General features: G+C 42.8%; 1 protein-coding gene across 1 annotated transcript in view; it reads left to right on the forward strand.

Annotated features, from left to right (window-relative positions):
• The first annotated feature begins 1,437 nt into the window (after nt 1–1,437).
• The window catches only part of LOC127196110 (lethal(3)malignant brain tumor-like protein 4), a 99,684-nt gene continuing 81,163 nt past the window's right edge, over nt 1,438–19,958 (forward strand). Inside the window, exons 1-2 of the mRNA XM_051153688.1 lie at nt 1,438–1,578; nt 3,413–3,470. Of these exons, the coding sequence (XP_051009645.1) occupies nt 1,438–1,578; nt 3,413–3,470 (199 nt within the window). The remainder of the gene's footprint in view (nt 1,579–3,412; nt 3,471–19,958) is intronic.

Here is a 19,958-nt window from a genome sequence, read left to right on the forward strand (position 1 = left end):
GAGTAGGGTCCTGGATAAAAGGTCTTTATTTCACGTTCTTACAAGTTAGACGCTCAGAAGTTAAATGCGAGCAATGAGGCACAGGGATGGACTCAAAGGGGAAGGTGCTTGGGAACAAGCCTTCCTAGCTTGTTCTCAGATCTAAACACCATAAAGCAAAGGCTTGGCCATTGTATTTCTTAGAGCAACAGAGCCAGTCCCAGGACAGCCAAGGACACACAGAGAATCCACGACTCAAAACAAAAAATATCACAAGCACAATGTAAAGAGAAATGACAACTGGGGAAAAATAAAACTTATATAAAACACACAAAGACACACACCTCCATATTATGTGTACACATGATTCATAGGTAAATGACCCTTTTTCTTAATTTGTTAAGATCAAAAGATGGGCAGTTATTCCAGTGGTCAAAAGGATCATGGACAGAAAGGTATTTTCTGTAAAGGAAGTATGGATGATCTTCCAATCGATCAATAACGTGATCTTTAACTCTTCATGATGGGACAAGTGCTGGTGCTACAGAAAGATCTCGTTTTTTGTCACCTTTTCATAAACCCCCACCTTACAAGCTCTTGGCAGGAACATGAGGGAATAATCACTTACCCATCCTGTGCCCATGGAGGAAAGCAGCTGAGCAGAGCTTAACTCAGCAGCTGTCAGCAGCACAAGGGGCCGTGTCTCCACCAGTCAGCAGTGCATCCTGCAGCCACTCCGCACATAAACTTAGAGGTGTGCAGGGAAACACACACATAGGATTTTACTGCAGCATTGTAAACTTGAAAAAAGCAGTATGGCTAGCAACCTAAATATTTATAAATATGGAGCCTGATGAATCCTGACCTACCCGTTTATTGTAATGCTGTGCAGCTGTCAAGATGAGAAACGTGCCACTATATAAACCTACCTTATAGGAATGACCTCTGCCGAATAAAAATGCCAGAGAAAACAGTACTACAACAGGCTGCCTTCGGAGACATGAGCAAGAAAGTAAGCACACGCAGTCATGTTTCCTTGTATTTTCACAGCAGAAAATGTGTAAGGATATACCATAAACTAATTAAAGTGTTTACTGCTTAGAAACACCATGAGTTGGCCAGATGGGGGAAGGAGGTGGAAATGTTTTCACTGTAAAATTCCACACTGTCCGTATACACATATACACATGTAGACATGGGGAGAGGCAGGAAGGGGGGCATGTAGTAAAATATTAGCCACATACATGTCGAAGCACATGAACTCAAACACAACACGCATTACTGCCTTAACAAACCATGCGTATAGAAACGCCCTGCGCTAAAGCCTATCCAGGAGCTGGCATTTGTCATGGCACAAGCAGTTGGCAGCCTGGTGCTGTCACCCTCACACGGTTTCATTTGCTCTCCCCACTGTGTTAGTTAGCTTTCCTTTTCTGTGACAAAATTCCAAAGGTAAACATGTGGGAAAAGAGGAGAAACGTTTGTCTTGGCTCGGGGTTCCAGGCTTCCGGTCTGCGATTGACTGACTACTTTGATTGTGAGCTGGGTAGTGTGACACAGAATCCTGTAGGCAGAGTGCAGCTTCTTACCTCAGGGAAGGTGAGGGGAGTAAGGACGTGGAGGGGACAGTCTTCTTAGTGTCACTTAGAACATTTATCCTATAGACTCCAATGTCTCCAAGCAGGACTGCAGGCTGTGGCCCAACGCTGCAACTTATGACCCTCAAGAGACACTTCATATAAAAATAAAAAATACTTTCTGATAAATAAACGTGAATCGCTTAACTATGTATATTTCAGGTTATTTGATTTACTGTTGCACAAATGGTATTTCATTCAGAAACCCAGTCTAAAAAAAGTGCCCAAACCACAACATAAAAATGAGATGAATAGCATCTAACATTTAAAAACCAATATACTATTAGCAGGGTCCTTTGTTGAGACTTAGCTGAAAGCTTGTGATGTGATTGTGACCAGTCTGTCGAGCTTTAGTTTAATGGCTGTCGTACTAGGGTGACCAGTCCTTTCTGTTTGCCCTAGATGGACAGGCTTACTTAGATGCAGCCCTCTCACTGCTGTGTCCAGGTCAGCCCCAAGCAAATTGGAGCAGCTTGATGAGACACAGCCCAAACGTACGCAAATGACTGTCACCTGAGCTCAGTAAGTCACCAGCCTGATTTTCTGTCATCAGTCACTAATTATGAAAGATTTTGAGTAAATCGCCTGCTAAATTTTCATCTTCTCTGATGACAATTTGTTCTTGGGAACTAATCAGGAGAAGTGCATAACCATATTTCCAAAAATGAATCAAGAGCCCACCCACACCCTGAATGTAGAGAATTGTCCAAGGCAGAAGTTGTATTGTTCGGTTTTACCTTTCACCCACCTTTGAGAGGTTACACACACTGTACATGGCCCCCAAACCATGTCAGGAAGATGTATGTCTCCATACCTACTTTTGACCCAGCTGTTGCCTCTCTCTCAGTTAGTATGTGAATTAAGAACTCAAGCCAGGGCTTGCTGAAGTATCTGCCTTGCCCAGGGACTTATCACCAGCCTGGCTGCTGAGTGCTTTTGACTGCAAGGAAAGGCGTGGGCAGATCCTTGGTTGCCGTGCTTGTTTTGTGGTGTTGTTTCATGTGTCTTTGAAGCCATTTGTCCTATAGAATGCTCAGTGTTGTTCGGTTAACTAATATTATTTTAATCGAATACTGATACAACGAGGTTAGCCCAGGTAGAGGAAAGGAGAAATGAGGGCTGAGCTGGGGTGCGGGGCAGGGCTGGTCTCCTCCGGTCAGCCACCGCCTCGCGCCTCTCAAGCCCAGGTGTGGGGTCTTGGGGGGACACCTGTTTCTACCTTTATAGTCAAGACTATTGAAGGGCACTTCCTCTGTATTTATCCAATGAACAAACGAGGCTATGTGAATGAATGAAGTCATCCCACGGGAAGACATGCCGGTGGACATCTCCCCAGCACCCACCAGAAGGCACTGGTTCTGTCACTAACCCTCGGTCACATGGACGTTCACAGATTTGCTACCCGCAAAACCTCAGTCCTCGGTGTTGAAGTGCAGTGATGGCTACTTGACGTCAGGTTGGCAGCATTAAGGAAGCAAGCCCGTGGGTGGGAGATGTTCGGAGAGGTTATGTCGATTAGCTTCCTTGAGGGATGACCTCAGCACAGTTCCTCACACGTGGGTTGCGCAGAAAGGAGATGGCTAGCTGAGCCCAGGCACTCATGGGGAATGTGGCTGCAGTTCGAGCAGCTCTCCCAATATCTTGCCAGCATGACTTCCCTACAGGGTGTGACCAGAGTGAACACTCCCTTCCTTAGTTGCTTTTCCTAAGGTATTTTAGCATGGCGACAGGATGGGTAGTTAGTACAAGCAATTACACATGTGTAGCATCTAAAGTACATTTTTTCCCTATTCCAGGGCCAAACTGAAGAAGAAAAGAAGTCCAGAGATGGCGCCATGTCCTCAAGCCTTCAAGGTAATTATCACCATCGGCTGTTTTCTTACGTCATAGTGAACAAGTTTCACTTGAAAATTGTGTTAGGTTGCTCTGGTTGTTTTACGTTTCTTAGCTTAAATATAGAATAATATTGTCTCCAGGCTACTCGCAATCTCACATACTCTGATGCAGACTGGATCGGTTCTGTTTTGTGTTTCTAGACACACAAAGCAACGTAGATCCACAATTCTTATCTTTTGTGTGTATTTGCCTTTTCAATGAGCTGTGAAGGAGGCGGTCTGTGATTTGTAAACTTTCCCATTAGTGGTGTTGGACGGTGGTGGGTTTACTTCTATCTTCTGCTTCTGTCAGATGGTCCTCACCTTCCATCTTCTGCTTCTGTCAGATGGTCCTCACCTTCCATCTTCCTCTTCTGTCAGACGGTCTTCACCTTCCATCTTCCTCTTCTGTCAGACAGTCCTCACCTTCCATCTTCCTCTTCTGTCAGACGGTCCTCACCTTCCATCTTCCACTTCTGTCAGACAGTCCTCACCTTCCATCTTCCTTTTCTGTCAGATGGTCCTCACCTTCCATCTTCCACTTCTGTCAGATGGTCCTCACCTTCCATCTTCCTCTTCTGTCAGATGGTCCTCACCTTCCATCTTCTGCTTCTGTCAGATGGTCCTCACATTCCATCTTCCTCTTCTGTCAGACGGTCCTCACCTTCCATCTTCTGCTTCTGTCAGACAGTCCTCACCTTCCATCTTCCTCTTCTGTCGGACGGTCCTCATTGTCTGACACTTGTGCTTGTTCTCCTCCGACGAAGCCACGCTGAGGAGATGGGACATTTAGTCCAGAACATGAACCTCTTGCAGTCACTCACACAGCAGTAGACTTTAGATGCTGGCTTTATGCTATTTCCCCTGATTTTCAGGTGCACTACATCTAAAATAAACAAATACGGTTGCTGTTTTGTGACTGTTTCTTTATAATTAAGACAACTGCTATGAAAATTTCTATAAAAAGTACTTGAGTATCCAGCAGGATTTTTTCTGTTCTCTGGGAAGAAAGGCACAGAAACTTGATAATTTTCTTTTGGAAAGTTCTAGAATACCATAGATATTTAGTTAAGTAATGTTTTTCTTTTATTTTTAAATAATAAATACAACTAAAATATTTTGTATTTTAATATTTAGATTTCTAAAAGACTACTTACTATCGCTTAACTTTGGAGTAGAGAGTTTTGGGTGATGGCTCAGGTAGCAAACTGTCTCTGTCCTCTTCTCATTTGGGAAGCTGCTAAACTGCACCCCCTGTATACTCAGATAATTAATTTTATTCCTTCTCAAGTCTCTGATGGGGTTGAAGACCAGATAGTTTAGTTTTATAATTAAGCTTAGTTGTTTAGGGTTTAAGATGTTTTTAGGTCTAGATAGATGTTTTAAGTTGATAATGATGAGATATGATAGATATTGATTTATATTCAGAATTTTAGACAAACCATTATAGGAAAGCTGTTTTCTTCAGGGCTGCCAAATATCAATAGCCAAAACACTAAGAATGTAACATTTATATAATTCCTGATTGTTTCATGGTTCTTCTTGCTGTAGGTAGTTTATTGTATATATGTGTAATAATATAAATGTATATGTAAAATAAGAAGTATTTTCTGTTAAGTCTAGTACTGTGTGTTGCTTTAAATGAATATTCTCCTATTGCTGCCACCCCAGGCCTGTCATGTTCTTTGCTGAAAAAGCAGAACAGGATGTGAACTTTGATAATTATGTAACTTGATGTTCGGATCCACTGGAATATACTTCAGTTATACAAGTCTAAATTTCTAGAAATGAAATTGGCCTGCACATGGCCCAAACAGCAGGGTTATTTTCAACATTTTTTATTCTCAGAAATTGGTTGATATTTATTAAGTTGTCATTTCTCTCCTGGAGCTATATTTTCACACTAATGTAAATTGAGTTTTTATTTTTAAATTTTGCAGTTGTATCAACTCCACTGGAATATGAAAAAATGGGCTTAGATGAACAATTTAAAACTTTTCATTGCCTCCTGCTAAGGTTCTCTTTACCAGAAGTTGCATTTTGACTGCATGCAAAGATTTGCTTCTCTCTAACTGTTTTCTGGATTTTATGTGATGTTACTTTGCTATGTTGTTCTGTCTGTCAGCTCCTTTTGTAGTTAATTATTTGTTCTCAAACGTTTCTTGCTGCACTTACTTTGCCCAAAACATTACATAATTAATTGCTTCTGGAATAAAACAGAATGATTGAAGGATAGATTATCTTCATTCTGTGTTTGTACATGTTATTACTTGCTAATTATAATGAGAATATGGTCATCTGGAGGCTTTGTGAATCAATGTATATTTTTACTATGTTTAATGGACTGGATGAGATAAATCTCCATTGTTATCAGAGTATCTTAATGGGGATTTTTTGATCTACAGATTATGGAACAATCAAACTTTTTCTTTAGAGTTCCTAAAAATTTGAAGAAACTTGGCCATTTATCTGGTATCTTAAAAACAACAAAACAAAAACCAGAATTGTGTATGTACACACTGTTATATTTGTATGCATGAAAAATTCTATTTATTATAAACCCGTAATACTTTGTAGCAATTTTATATCCAGCATGTTCTTCCTTGGATATTATTACAGCACAGGGCCTAACCTGTGCCACTAACATTAAGCTAGCCTGTGCTATATGCAAGGGAGCTCTGAGTAGCCACTTGATTTATTCAGAATAAACTTAACTAGGTGATGGTGAACGCAGGGTTTGGAGCTTGTAGCCACCAGTGTGTGAGACTGAGCCTTTTCCACTCTGTGCATTCACTTTCTATGTTAGTGTCTTTCCCTTCTGTGTTAAGATAAAGGTGTACACAGCTTCAATATTGCTGGGAAGTGGGCTAAAGAAAATGGCTGCTGCTAAGGTGCTGATGGTGTCTTGTATACTTGTATGTGTCCTTGGGGACGGGCCGAACGGCATTTTCCTTGAAATAGTCACTCCTTGAAATTTATGTCTTGGTTCTTTTGGAAACTTATGGGCTAGGATTCTTCCTGGTGACTAAAGATGCTAAGTAACTCTCCTAGATCCACATCCCTAAGAGAAGGCTTGTATCAGCACGCGCTTGTTAATATGCACTTGTCAATAGTTGTGAGTGTTAGAGTCAGAGCATTATTGTTGTCAGTAAGTGTGAAGCTCAGACCCATCTGTCTTCATGTTTGTCATCTCCAGAGTAAAAATACCCCAGTTCTTTGTGCGCACAAGTGATCTGGATTCTTGTGTCCCCCATTTATAAATGTCCTTAAAAGTGTTGTTTGCTTAGTAATAGTAATAAATAAAAATAGAAAACAACAAAAAAAAATCCTCCATACAGGATATGATGGAGAGCAGGTCCTTACTTAATACATGAAGGAATTAGATTAAATCACCAGAAGTAACATGATCTGTCTTGGCCAGGCAAAGCCTATAGATTATTTACCACAGAGGGGAACAAGTGATTAAAAATTGATACATTGAGCATATAAGAATTAATAGAAATACAAGTTAAAAGTAGCGATGATAGTTTTGATTTACCAAAAGTAGCCTGAGTTTTGTTTTCTCTCCAGATACAAAGAGGGAGTGGACTCTAAGCTCATGAGAGCACTTCTCTCCGATGATCAAATGCATCGAATGCTTTCTTTGACTTAAAATCCCTTCCCTGTATTTTTCCTAATGGAATCAGTGTGTGCATTCTGTGTGTGTTGACCTTGATTGTGGTGGCACTGTTCATGACTGCACAAGTTGAGAAGGGAATTCAGTGCATTTGCCTTACAGGGAAGACATTGCGGCTTGAACGTCTGTGGATGGTTCTGCCCTTTGGAAACTTTAAACCACCATAGAAAAGCTGGTGGTAACATTTAATATTTTAACAATATATCTTTAGTTGGTTTGACTTTAAACATGTGTCTATTGTAGTCCCTTGTGGTGACAGCATGTGTCTGGGTTAAGCCTACCTGTGTTTCTGCCTTGTGCTTGTGGGTCAGGATAGAAGCCCTCAGCTGTAGGTCCACGCGTGGCTGTGGGTCAGGATAGAAGCCCTCAGCTGTAGGTCCACGCGTGGCTGTGGGTCAGGATAGAAGCCCTCAGCTGTAGGTCCACCCGTGGCTGTGGGTCAGGATAGAAGCCTTCAGCTGTAGGTCCACATGTGGCTGTGGGTCAGGATAGAAGCCCTCAGCTGTAGGTCCACGTGTGGCTGTGGGTCAGGTTAGAAGCCCTCAGCTGTAGGTCCACGTGTGGGTGTGGGTCAGGTTAGAAGCCCTCAGCTGTAGGTCCACGTGTGGCTGTGGGTCAGGTTAGAAGCCCTCAGCTGTAGGTCCACGTGTGGCTGTGGGTCAGGATAGAAGTCCTCAGCTGTAGGTCCATGTGTGGCTGCCTGCTGCCATGCTCTCACCATGCTAATCATTGACAACCCTCTGAAACTGTGAGCGCCTGTAAGTTTTCTCTTGTAAGTTGCCTTGACTACGGTGTTTATCAGACCCATTAAAAGTAAGCAAGACACACAGCATGCCCCTCCCTCTTTTATCCGAAGCTGCAGTTATGATATTACAGAAATGGGCATATATTTATTATGTACCTCATTTGCTTTTATCACTAAGAGGCTGTGCGGTCATGAGACATTTTCAGAACTTAGAAATGAACACTGCCATATCACTGTGCAAATGATAGAATTTATTAGGATAGAGCCAGTGTTTTTGTTTGTTTGTTTATTTGTTTGCTTATCTACTTTTTGATCAAAAGATTCCATTGCATTGAATGGTACGATCGGTATGATTTCCTTTGCTCTGTTTTCTGATCTTCCCTCCCAGGCGGAAGCTGACTTAGAGCCCATGTTTCTGGGCAGGTATGGTATTTCTGTACCTGCCATCCACTGACCATCCTCCACCATCTCAGCTCCACACTCAGCATACCGTTCTGGCTCCTCCTGCATAGCTCAACTCGCGGAGAGTTGTTAGTTATGACGGCTGAGTGGAGCCATTGATCCCGCGGATCAATAGATGTCTTCGTGCTGCCATTGCTCTTACTGTCTCACTTGCCTATGTAGCTGATCTTGTCCTTGTTTCCAAGTACCCAGGCTGCCTTGCTGGCAGCTGCTCACTGAACGTCACCATCATGGGCCCCTCATCAAACAGTCCGCATCCCTCACCCAGCCCCAAACTGGTCACCTGTCCCCTCAGCTCATCCCGCCTGATACATTTAAATAAGATCTCCCTAGCTTGCAATGGATCTGGTTGTTTATAACTATCCTTCAGCCTTTCTGTGTATTTCTTTCTATCCTACTGAAATACATCAGGATTCTGTTAGTAGAAGGTCTCATTGCTTCCTCTAGAATATCGTTAGAGGTGTCTCACTGTCTGCCACTTGCCTGTAACGTGTGTGTGTGTGTGTGTGTGTGTGTGTGTGTGTGTATGTTTTGGAGAGATCAGCACAGCTTAGCCTATTTGGCATTAAAGTTTCTCAACTGTATACTATGATAAATCTCCCTCTCAGGCTGGGCATATTTTTGAAAGACAGGTAATCAGGTCCAGTCAGGTCAACAAAACTTCCCTCTTTGTAAACTGATGTAATAACATATTAAAGCTCTTTAGTATCAATGAGCCAAATGGCCTGATGAAGAGTCAATGGCCACAATGTACTTCATTCACTTTCAAGGCCTGGCTTGGTGCTGGAGGCCGCTGCTCATCAGGAGATCCTAACAGTGTCAGAGATGGACCCTTGACTGTCATCATGGAGTTCTTCACTAGGATCAGGAGCTTCCTTCCCGGGTATAGTCACAGGATGGCTTCCCTTCAGAATGAGTGTATCAGGGCCACATAATGTCTGCATCTTCCAAACATAGTGAGAGCCCAGATCATCCTGGGTGATGCAGTTTCCCACATATGGATCTTATCTTATTCAGTGTTTATGAATACAGATGGCATTTACTATCACTGAAGAATCAATTAAATATTTAGGCATTTATCACTTTGAATCTAAAAAGTTAAATTTCACCGTGCCGTGGTACTCACTGGAGGACAAAGCAGGGCATCCCTTTTCATTAATGAGCTTTTCTTGGGGCGTCCTGTAATGACTGAGGAATAGCTGTGCAGTTTACTAAAGAACACTGCTCTTTAATAAGAAATTTTGATTACCTATTTTCACATCATTTGCCTGTACTTGCTAATGGCTTATAAATGAGCTACTCTTTTGAGCCTATCTTGTTGAGCTTCCAGCCCCCTCTGTGTCAGTTCTGCCAATTCTAGGTGAATTAATGGGCCTGTGAATGTAGACACAAAGGAAATGAACAGATTGCTCTCTCCCTAGAGTCGTGGGCCAATGGGTGAGGCACCGTGATAGGACCAGGCTCTGTGTCCATGAAGCCTGTTGATGAAGGTGATCTTTCCGCTATAGCCAGAATTCATTAATAGATGAAAGCACACACCATAGTAAATGTCTCTCTACACTGGCGAACTTCCTATGACGCTTTCACATGGTTGCTGTGTTCCAGCTGCCCTACAGAAGAGCCCTGTGGAGGCAGCAACCATCCTCTGCTGCGTCTGTGGTCAGTCCCTGGCTGATGATGTCACTGGACTCTGAGAAGATGACTGAGTGCTTGATGTTCATGTTAGCTTGACTGGAGGAACTGCTCCAGACCAGCGTTAGTTCTAGAGCAGATAGCACAGGACTCTGAGGTGTGGACAGGCAGCTTCAGAATCGGAACCCCATCTTTCCTCTTTGGATCTTGGCTCCTCTTCTGGAAGGATTTGTTCAGTTAGGATCCCCATGCAAAGGGTTTTTGTAGTAGTGTACATTGCACTTTGAAGACATTTCACTTGTGTTTAGTAGGTCTATCTTCTGCTGCTGAGGTGACAGTTGCAATGTTGGAGATATTTTAATGTCCAGTTAGACCCAAACTTACACTGTTCGTTATGTGGTGTCAGGTTGATTTCAAACAATGCTTTCTCACCCCTGTGTTTCCTGGGTTGGATTTTGGGATATTTCTTCATGATCTAGACTCAGGTCATGTGTCTTGGAGAGACTGTCCTGCAAGTGACTTTCTCTTTTCCTCATTGCACCCCAGTAGTTGGCATAGGGCCGTGCTTTGTTCCTTGTTTGCCTATAACTGGTTCTCTGCTAAACGTGTCCTGCCAGGCCGCATCACTGCGCACGTAAAAGCTGCCTTGCTTTCTGACTAATGTCTAGTCAGGAGGCAATTCCAATTTGCAGCTTCATCGGGTTCCACTAATTCCCATTTGCTTCTTTCTTTTATTCCCTTTTATAAATGCAAAGTTCCTCATTCCACCCAGTCTGGGTTAAGCTTTTTGTGTCATTCTTTTGACGTTCAAGTTGTCCCCGCTGTAGTTTGGTCTGTGGGGTCCTTTGAGCAGGTCAGCTGTCTTCTTGATAGATTTCTGTTTTTATTTGAGCACTGACATTGGGGCTTTCGGAGACTGCTGGGGCTTTCCTTCAATAACCAAAAGCCAGCAGAACTGAGTGCTCTAGACTGGAATCACATTTCTCGCTGGTTTCTATAGGTCTGATTGAGTGACACTCACACTCCTCAAGGATGGTGTCTAGTTTACGGTTATAATCTTGTAGTGCAACATGCAGGTGTATAGAAAACACTCAAAGTAGACTAAGGGAAGAAGGGATGGGGGGATGGCAGGAGGGAGGGAGGAAGTGTTAGAGAGCTACACAGAGACAGACAGCTTGAATCTTGAGTGTCCAGACAGATCTTTGTCTTCAGCACGTGGTAAACATTCTCTTTAACAGTATATATGTATTTTTAGTTGTTATTTCTTCAGAATGATTCTTTTGATGTTTGAAATTAAGCATAAATTGTGTACCTAGAACCAAACAGATAGGTCTTGACATTTGATTGGCCCCATCAATTCTTTCCCCCATTTACTTATTTATTTATTTATTTATTTAATCACATTATAACCCAATGCCAACTCCCTCCCTCCTCTCCTCCTAGTTCCACCCCACCTCCTCCTCCTCCCATTCCCCCTCCCCCTCCTTCCAGAGAAGGGGAGACACTCAAAGGGCACCAATCCAACCTGGCACCTCAAGTCACAGTAGGACTAAGCCCATCCTCTCCCATCAGGGAGTGACAAGGCAGTAAAGCTAAGGGAAGGGGACCCAGCAGCAGCTAGTAGCCTTAGATACAGCCCCCTGCTCCCATTGTTAGGGGCCCCAGATGTTGACTAAGCTACACATGTGCTACATATGTGTAGGGGGTCTAGGTCCAGCCCAAGCATGCTCTTTCGTTGGTGGTTCAGTCTCTGTGAGGCCCCATGGACTCAGATTAGTTGACTCCGTGGATCTTCTTTTTATTTTTTATTTTTATTTTTTCTCCTTTTTTTATTATTAATTTATTCAAATTACATCTCAGTTGTTAGCCCATCCCTTGTATCCTCCCATTCCTCCCTCCCTCCCGCTTCCCCCCCCCATTCCCCTCCTTTATGTCTGTGACTGAGGGGGACCTCCTCCCCCTGTATATGCTCATAGGGTATCAAGTCTCTTCTTGGTGACCTATTATCCTTCCTCTGAGTGCCACCAGGCATCCCCATCCAAGGGACATGGTCAAATATGGGGCACCAGAGTTTGTGTGAAAGTCAGATCTCCTTCTCCACTTAACAGTGGAGAATGTCCTGTCCATCGGCTAGTCTGGGTAGGGGTTTGAAGTTTACTGCCTATATTTTCTTTGGCTGGTGCCATAGTTTGAGGAGGACCCCAGGGCCCAGACCCGCCTGTCGTTTTCCAGGACCCTCTGGATCCTTCTATTTCCTCATTCTCCCAGGCTTCTCACACCTAGAGTCTCAATAGGATGTCCTCCCCTCTGACTCACTTTCCTGGTAGGTAAAGTTTTTCATGGGGACGTACCCCTTGGACTAGTGTCTCGATATAAGTGAGTATATACCATTTAACTCTTTTTGCTTCTGGGTGAACTCACTCATTATGATAATTTCTAGTTCAATCCATTTGTCCACAAATTTCGGGAATTCCTTGTTTTTAATAGCTGAGTAGTATTCCATAGTATAAATGTACCACAGTTTCTTTATCCACTCTTCTACTGAGGGACACTTAGGCTGTTTCCATGTTCTGGCTATTATGAATAAGGCAGCTATGAACATGGTTGAGCATATGTCCCTGTTGTGTGGTAGGGCATCTTCTGGGTATATTCCAAGGAGTGGAATAGCTGGGTCTTGAAAAAGCCCTATTCCCATTTTTCTGAGAAAGCGCCAGATAGATTTCCAAAGTGGTTGTACTAGTTTGCATTCCCACCAGCAATGAAGGAGTGTTCCTCTTTCTCCACATCCTCGCCACCATGTGGTGTCAGTTGAGTTATTGAGCCCAGGCCTTAACGTCAACAATTAATAAATGGGACCTCATGAGGCTGAGAAGCTTCTGTAAGGCAGGTGACACTGTCAAGAGAACAAAGCGACAGCCTACAGACTGAGAAAAGATCTTCACCAACCCTTCATCTGACAAAGGTCTAATATCCAAAATATATAAAGAACTCAAGAAATTAAACACCACCAAACCAAATAACCCAATAGAGAAATGGGGCTCAGAACTAAACAGAGAATTCTCACCAGAGGAATATCAAATGGCTGAGAAACACTTAAAGAAATGCTCGACCTCCTTAGGCATCAGAGAAATGCAAATCAAAACAACACTGAGATTCCATCTTACACCCATCAGAATGGCCGTGCGTCTTCTTATGGTGTCCTTGACCCCTGCAGCTCCCTCTATCCTTCCTCCCAATCTTTTACAGAACTTCTCGAGATTGGCCTGTTGCTTGGTCTTGATTTTCTGCATCTGTGTCTCCATCGGCTGCTTGATGAAGCCCCTCAGAAGACAGTTATGCTAGGCTTCTGTCTGCAAGCCTACCAGAGTATCATTAGTGGTGACAGTGGTCAACCCTCTCCCATGGGTGGGTCTTAATCTGGGCCCCAACACTTTCAACAAGTCACTCATCTTCTTAAGCCTCCATTTTCTTTCTTGAGAATATGAGAAGTAGATAAAAGAACTTGGCCAAGAAGTTGTCAGGATTAAATGAGGAAATGCTTGAAATGTCTTGGCCTCTGGGTAAATATTATACATACAAGCTATCCTGTGAGCAGCTTAAGTAGGGAATTCATGCACTGATTTTTAGTAGCTGTAAGACTGCTTACGGAATGAGCGCTCATATTTTGCTTTAGAGATTCCTAGAGGAATAACTTTGGAAAACGTAAGCTATGGAACCGGCCGTAGCCAAGGTGTTCTCTTTAGTGCTTCTATCCCTGACTCTCCTGCAGGGACGGAAATCCTTGAAGTTTGGTAAGTGACGGTGCCTGCTGGCTGCACAGCTGGAGTCCTTGGGACCATCTTGCCTTTCCCAGACTCCCTGTGTTGGGCAGTCTGTCCTGGCAGGCCACTGCTTTTGATTAAGGAGATCTACAGTCTGTCCACTGTTGATCCTGTGCAGCTTTGACGCTAGCTATTGTCCCTCTCCTTGGTGTCCCAGCTGTCTCTGATATGACTTCATGCTGATGGCAAGGCGGAGCTAGTTCTTTTTTTCTCAGAATGTGCTAGATCCTGTGGACACCACCTCCCTTTCTTTGCATAAAAAAAAAAAAAAAAATCTTGTCTTTCCCATTGCTTGCAGGTTGGGACAAGGGTAAATGTCCTAAGGCCTCGAATCCGGCTTTCTGTGGTTCCCCAGTCTTTCCCGGCCAGGGTCTCCCCGCATTCACCTGTGTTCTGAAAGTGCTTCCTTCATTGTGACCTGGCCAAGAGCCCTGTAGATACTGCCCTTTCTAGTTGGAATGTCCTCTCCTCTTCTTTTCCACATCCGTCTTTTGCCGGCTTTAGAGACACAAATTGCCTGAAGGTTCCAGCTTTGGTGCCACTTGTGAGAGAAGTTCTCTTGATCTCCTTGACTGGCCCTCTGGGCCATACAGTCTGAGAGTCCATGATAAAGCTTGCAGTCATTGCATTATTTGACCCGTACTATATTTTAAAATCTGTAATAAGATTACTATTGTCCCTACAGAGCCTTGTACACAGTGTGTCCTCTGTATTATTTGTTGTAACTACAGAGACCAGTTAGTAAGGCTGGGCGCTAAGGTTGGGTACCAAGGACAATTGTGTATTCTGTGTTCAACTATTTCCATAGTCATTATCCCATAGCTAATAAAGACTTTAACATATCATATTCTGCAGAGACAACAATTGCCAGAACTTGATGGGACGGGTTTTCTCAGTTCCTGCAGTGCCAATAGTGTCAGAGAGACTGACAGAATCCAAGGAAGGTCTGGCAGAATGAGTGCCTCATGCCAATACTTAAGGGGTCACTCATTGACTTGGGGCCTGGGATCCCACTGTAAAGCCAACACAGGGGTGGTGTCTATGCAGAGACTCGGGTCCTGTGGAGAGATGAATTGAGGTACAAATATTTGGGGTCATCCAGTAGAGATGTACCTGTGAGTACAGGCTCCTTTGAAGAGGAAGACCAAATAGAAATATTAGTGCATAGCAGCCCTGCTCTGCAGCCCTGTGCTACAGACACAGCATTAGTGACTCCGTAAGTGCTGTCTTATTCTGTGATGTAGAGGAGTCTGAGGTACATCTCACTGTTAATGTTTAAGCGTTTCCCAGACACATTCCTTCCGGCATCCCCAACAAAGAGCCATGACCTCACACCTCTTCTGGAGTCTGGAAGCCATCTGTAGTCCTTGGCTTGCAGTCTTCTTCTACCTTCAAAGCTAGCAAGGTCCTGTCTTTGTGACCCCTATGTTTTAGCCACACCCACTGAACATAAGGGCAAACATCTTCATTTATGGATCTATGGGACCCGCTAGATTTTCCCAGATATGCTCTCCATTTCAAGTATCTGACCGTATCTCCAAAGATCTTTTATTTTGGTCATGTAAAACATCTTTGAAGGGCGTTATTCTGCCAGTCACAAACTCTAAGCTGAAAAATCACTTGGGGAATAGTCCCATCATTTATTTGCTACAGTTGTTTTGTTTCTTTAGCACCCAGTGCAGGTTTTTAGTCATTGGGTTTAACAGCTGTTGCATTTGTTTATCATGTTAGTGCATGTTAAACTATTACAATCAAGTATGGCCTAAGAAGGGCTCTTTTGTACGGTCTATGGGGAAAAGCCACTGGTAACCAAGGTTGTGGAATCACCAGCTCCTTTGAATGTAAATTCCAGGATTTTTGGAAACTCTTTTAATGCTTATACATTAAATGTTGAAATAGTACTAATTTAGTACTCTTCTTTGCCCCTGCATGGTAAGTTGCACGTACTCTTTGCAAATATTCTTCTCCTCTGTGTTCTTGGCCATCTTTATTGCTGCTGCCTTTCTCTTAAGTCAGTAACCAGTAGGTTCCACATGATCTTAAGCTCAGTTCCTAAATAGGAAGGAAAAATTGAATAACATGAGTATTTAGAAATGTAAATATATGAAAGCATAATAAATGCATCTTGATAGAAACACATTGAAAACATGGAAGAATGGACAATTTCCTGTTAAACTAAAGATTGTCAAAAATGTATGCAAGAAAATGTAGGTTATTCACATGAGTCAGTACATGTCTGGAGTAATAGCACACAGAGTTACACTTGACTATCAGTCATTTTAAAAGAACATTGAGGATGGGCCAACAACTTCAGATACCTGGGAAATCTTCTCCACCTAAGGACCTGTGGATCCCATTAGAGTTCCCCAGATATACTTTCCATTGGAAAAGATGTCATTCCCTCTGCAGAGCAAATGGAAAATGAACTCTCAGGACAATAGCACAAGCAACGAGAACCTTAGAGAATGTTATCTATCAACAGCCGGATTCTAATTCTTCCCTCATACAACCCAGCCATATTTTAGAAGAATGGTAATTTACTACCAAGGAAAGTACCTTGACCTAACTACAAAGCAGAGGTCCAGTACTGCAAAACCTGGCATGTAATTTCTACAGTAACAACAACCAAAAAAAGGACCATGCCATGTATGATTTCTGAATTGAAAAAGTTCTTTAAAAATGTCATTTATTGCAAAAAAAAAATCCTCTCTTATCAAAGAATGATCAAATATGGTAAAACTTATTTTAACACTTTTGGAGCAAATATGCTACATAACAAAACATTAAAATATTTTCATTGCAAATAATTGAATAGGAGTGTCTGTCGTATGAAATATTCAGGAATCTTGGAGTTTTGGAATTGATAAGCAAAATCAAATGAATGCGATGAACTTTGGAAGGAGGAGCTCAAACTGCACATACATGTGTTTGCCGTTCTTGTGATTTTCACACATTGGAAACAATTATAAAACATCATAGTTAATACAAAAATGTTAAAGTGATTTGATACAGGATAAATATTTTGAAACATATTCTTTCTATGTCCCGTACCTCTTCACTTAGAAATAGAAAAGAAGAAAAACATATTCACAATAGTTTATGAGAGCCTAACATTTTAAGAAGGAAGTGGGAAGGACCCTACTTGAAGAAAAGCTGAGCACTATCTATCAACATCTGAAGATATGTGAACACACACCCCTCAAATGCCAGTCCTTTCAAAATTGACATTTAAGTTAATTCCAAATTGAATTCCAGCTGGTTTTGCTTTAAGTTGGGTAAAACGGTTTCCTACTGAAATCATAGCCATCCTGGTGGTGTAGGCATGCACCATGGATTTGTGAAACACATTAGAAAACCTCGTGAAAGGCGTCTGACACTGTGGTAGGGTAGTGCAGGGAGTCGCCCAAGAGAACAGCCAACTTTTAAATCTCCTCAACCTGACTTTTCCTTTGTGAAACCAATTCAAATAAAGGTAATTTTTAAGAGAAGAAAAGGCTCTTTGGTGCATGCCTTTAATCCCAGCACTTGGGAGGCAGAGGCAGGCAGATTGCTGTGAGTTTGAGGCCAGCCTGGTCTACAAAGCAAGTCCAGGGCAGCCAAGGCTACACAGAGAGACCCTGTCTTGAAAAAAAACACAACAAAAAAGAATATTTTAAGGAACCCTCTAGTTGTGAGGGAGAATGCAACCTGTAGTGGAACCCTCTGTTCACAAGAAAAATGACATGCGCAACAAAACAAGGTCCTTTAACCCTCACTTTTCCCCTTAAAATATTATTTTATTTTATTTTATGTGTATGAGTATTTTACCTACATGTATATCTATGGACCATGTACATGCCTGGTGCCTGTGGAGACACGAAGGTGTTGGACCCCTGGAAGCTGGAGTTGCCGATGCTTGTGAGCAGCCATGTGGGTGCTGAGAATTGAACTTGGGTCCTCTGGAAGAGCAGCCAGTGTTCTTCAGCTCTGAGCCATCTCTCCAGCCCTGTTCATTCCTGAAGACTGTTTTCCTTGTCTGGGGTTCTTTATTGCTATTGTATCAGACCTCTGTGCTTCAAGATGCCATTTCTTAGTGTCCCTAACCCAAATACCGCTGAGGAAGAGTCAACCACATTCACCAACGCCACTGCTGATGTTTCCTAGCCATCCCTGCTTCACTTTCTCTCTCATTCTTTCTGCTGTCTGCTGTACTGTGTATTTATTTGTTTTGTTTCCTGCCTTTCCTTGGTAGAATTTATGCTGATAAAGGCAGTTAGGCTTTTGTGTATGCTAGGCTCCCTGCGCTTAGTAAATGTCCTCTTTATATTTACTAGATGAAAACAAAGACTGAATGAACAGTATCCTCAAGGCAAAATAGATTGCCCGATCCTCTACACTGTTCGCCTTCCTCATGTTCCAACAATTGGATTTTCATTGCTGTATTATGGTAGTCATCTGTTTCCCCCCATAAGCTGCAGGCTCCTTAAGGCAGAAGATGTGTCTTACTTTTCTCTGGCTCATTAGCAGTAACACAGGGTCTGTCTCATAGAAAGAACCAAAGGAATGGTTTTTGAATCAATGCATACCAGACTTCGATGGATTTTCTTTCCTTCTTGGTATACATAACTAAACTTGGAAGACTCCTTCAAGAATATGTGTGTCCTTGCCTTGTCCCTTCTGAGGTCACTGTGTGGGTAAGTTAGTTTCATGTCAACTTGTCACAAGCTAGAGTTAATTGAAATGAGGGAACCTCAATTGGAAAAAAATGCTTCCACAAGGTCTGGATATAAGTTATTTTCTTTATTGGTGATTGATGGGCGAGGGCCCAGCCCATTGTGGGTGGGGCCACCCCTGGGGTGGTGGTCCTGGGTTATATAAGAAAGCAGCCTGAGCAAGCCATGGGGAACAAGTCAGTAAGCAGAACTCATCCATGGCCTCTGCATCAGCTCCTTTCCGGTCCAGGCTCCCGCCCAACTTCCTTTAATCATGGACTATGATGTGGAAGTGTAAGCCAAGTAAACCCTCTCCTCCCCAACCTGCTTTTGTCATGGTGTTTCACCGTAGTGATAGTGACCCTGAGACCATCACTAATTCCAGGGCCTTCCATAGGGAGCTGTGTCCTCCTCACAGGATGTTTCCTCCTCCTCACCCAACTCCTCTGAGCATCAGCATTGACCATTGACACTCGTCCTTGGTCCTCTCTGCTTCTTTGGCTCCAGCCAGTGTGTGCTCAGTGTTAGATAGATGGTTATTTTCTGGATTACTTTCTGTTGCTGTGGCCTGAACAGCTTAGGGTAAGAAAGACATATTTGCCTTACACTTCCAGGCCATCAGCCGTTACTGAGGGATGGCCGGGTAGACACTTGAGGCAGAAACCACGGAGGATTACCCCTTGCTTAGTGCTGGGTCATATTTGGCCAGCGTTCTTATATATCCTTGGTCCTTCTGCATCACTTTACAGTCAAGACTGTGCCCTCCGGACATGCCCACAGGGCAGTCTGACCTGGACAATTCCTTGATCGGGGCTTTTCTCTCAGATGACTGTGGATGTGCCAAGTTGAAATTAAAGCTAACCAGGACACAATCAGAATAAAGTAACAGTGTAATTCTTTAGTTCTTGAAAAATATCTCCACCACCATTCCTCCCTTCCCTCCACTTTCCCTCTTATTCCTTTCCTCACTGTTTTCTTCAACTCAGACCTAAACATCCTAAACACATCAATTCCTGGTCTGCTGCAAGCTTCCTCTTCCTAAATTCTGTGAATCAACTATTCTTAAGCATTGTGTATGTTGGTGTTGACTAAATACAAGTTCCACACCTGGAACTTTTGTTTTTAATGTCTCCTGGATAGTTCATGCCAGATGGCCTTTAGATCTCTTTAAATTTCATGGTTCAAAATATTTAGCATTTCTGAAAACCTATTCTGCTTGTTCTTCAAGCGTGGTCCTCTAGTTCTGTCTTGCTTAGTGGCAAGCATCGTTTCCTTGTTTAAAATAATCTCCTAGCTTTACTGTATATGTAGGCTAAAGACAGAAATTCCTAGCATGGTGTTTTAATTGTGTTCTTCCTTTTTCCCAGAAAGGAAAGCACTCAAAGCTGCTCAAATAGTAAGCTGGATGATAAAAATACCTGTTGACAGCGTGAAGAGTCAT

This window comes from Acomys russatus, chromosome 12 (genome assembly GCF_903995435.1).
Source record: "Acomys russatus chromosome 12, mAcoRus1.1, whole genome shotgun sequence".
NCBI lineage: Eukaryota > Metazoa > Chordata > Mammalia > Rodentia > Muridae > Acomys > Acomys russatus.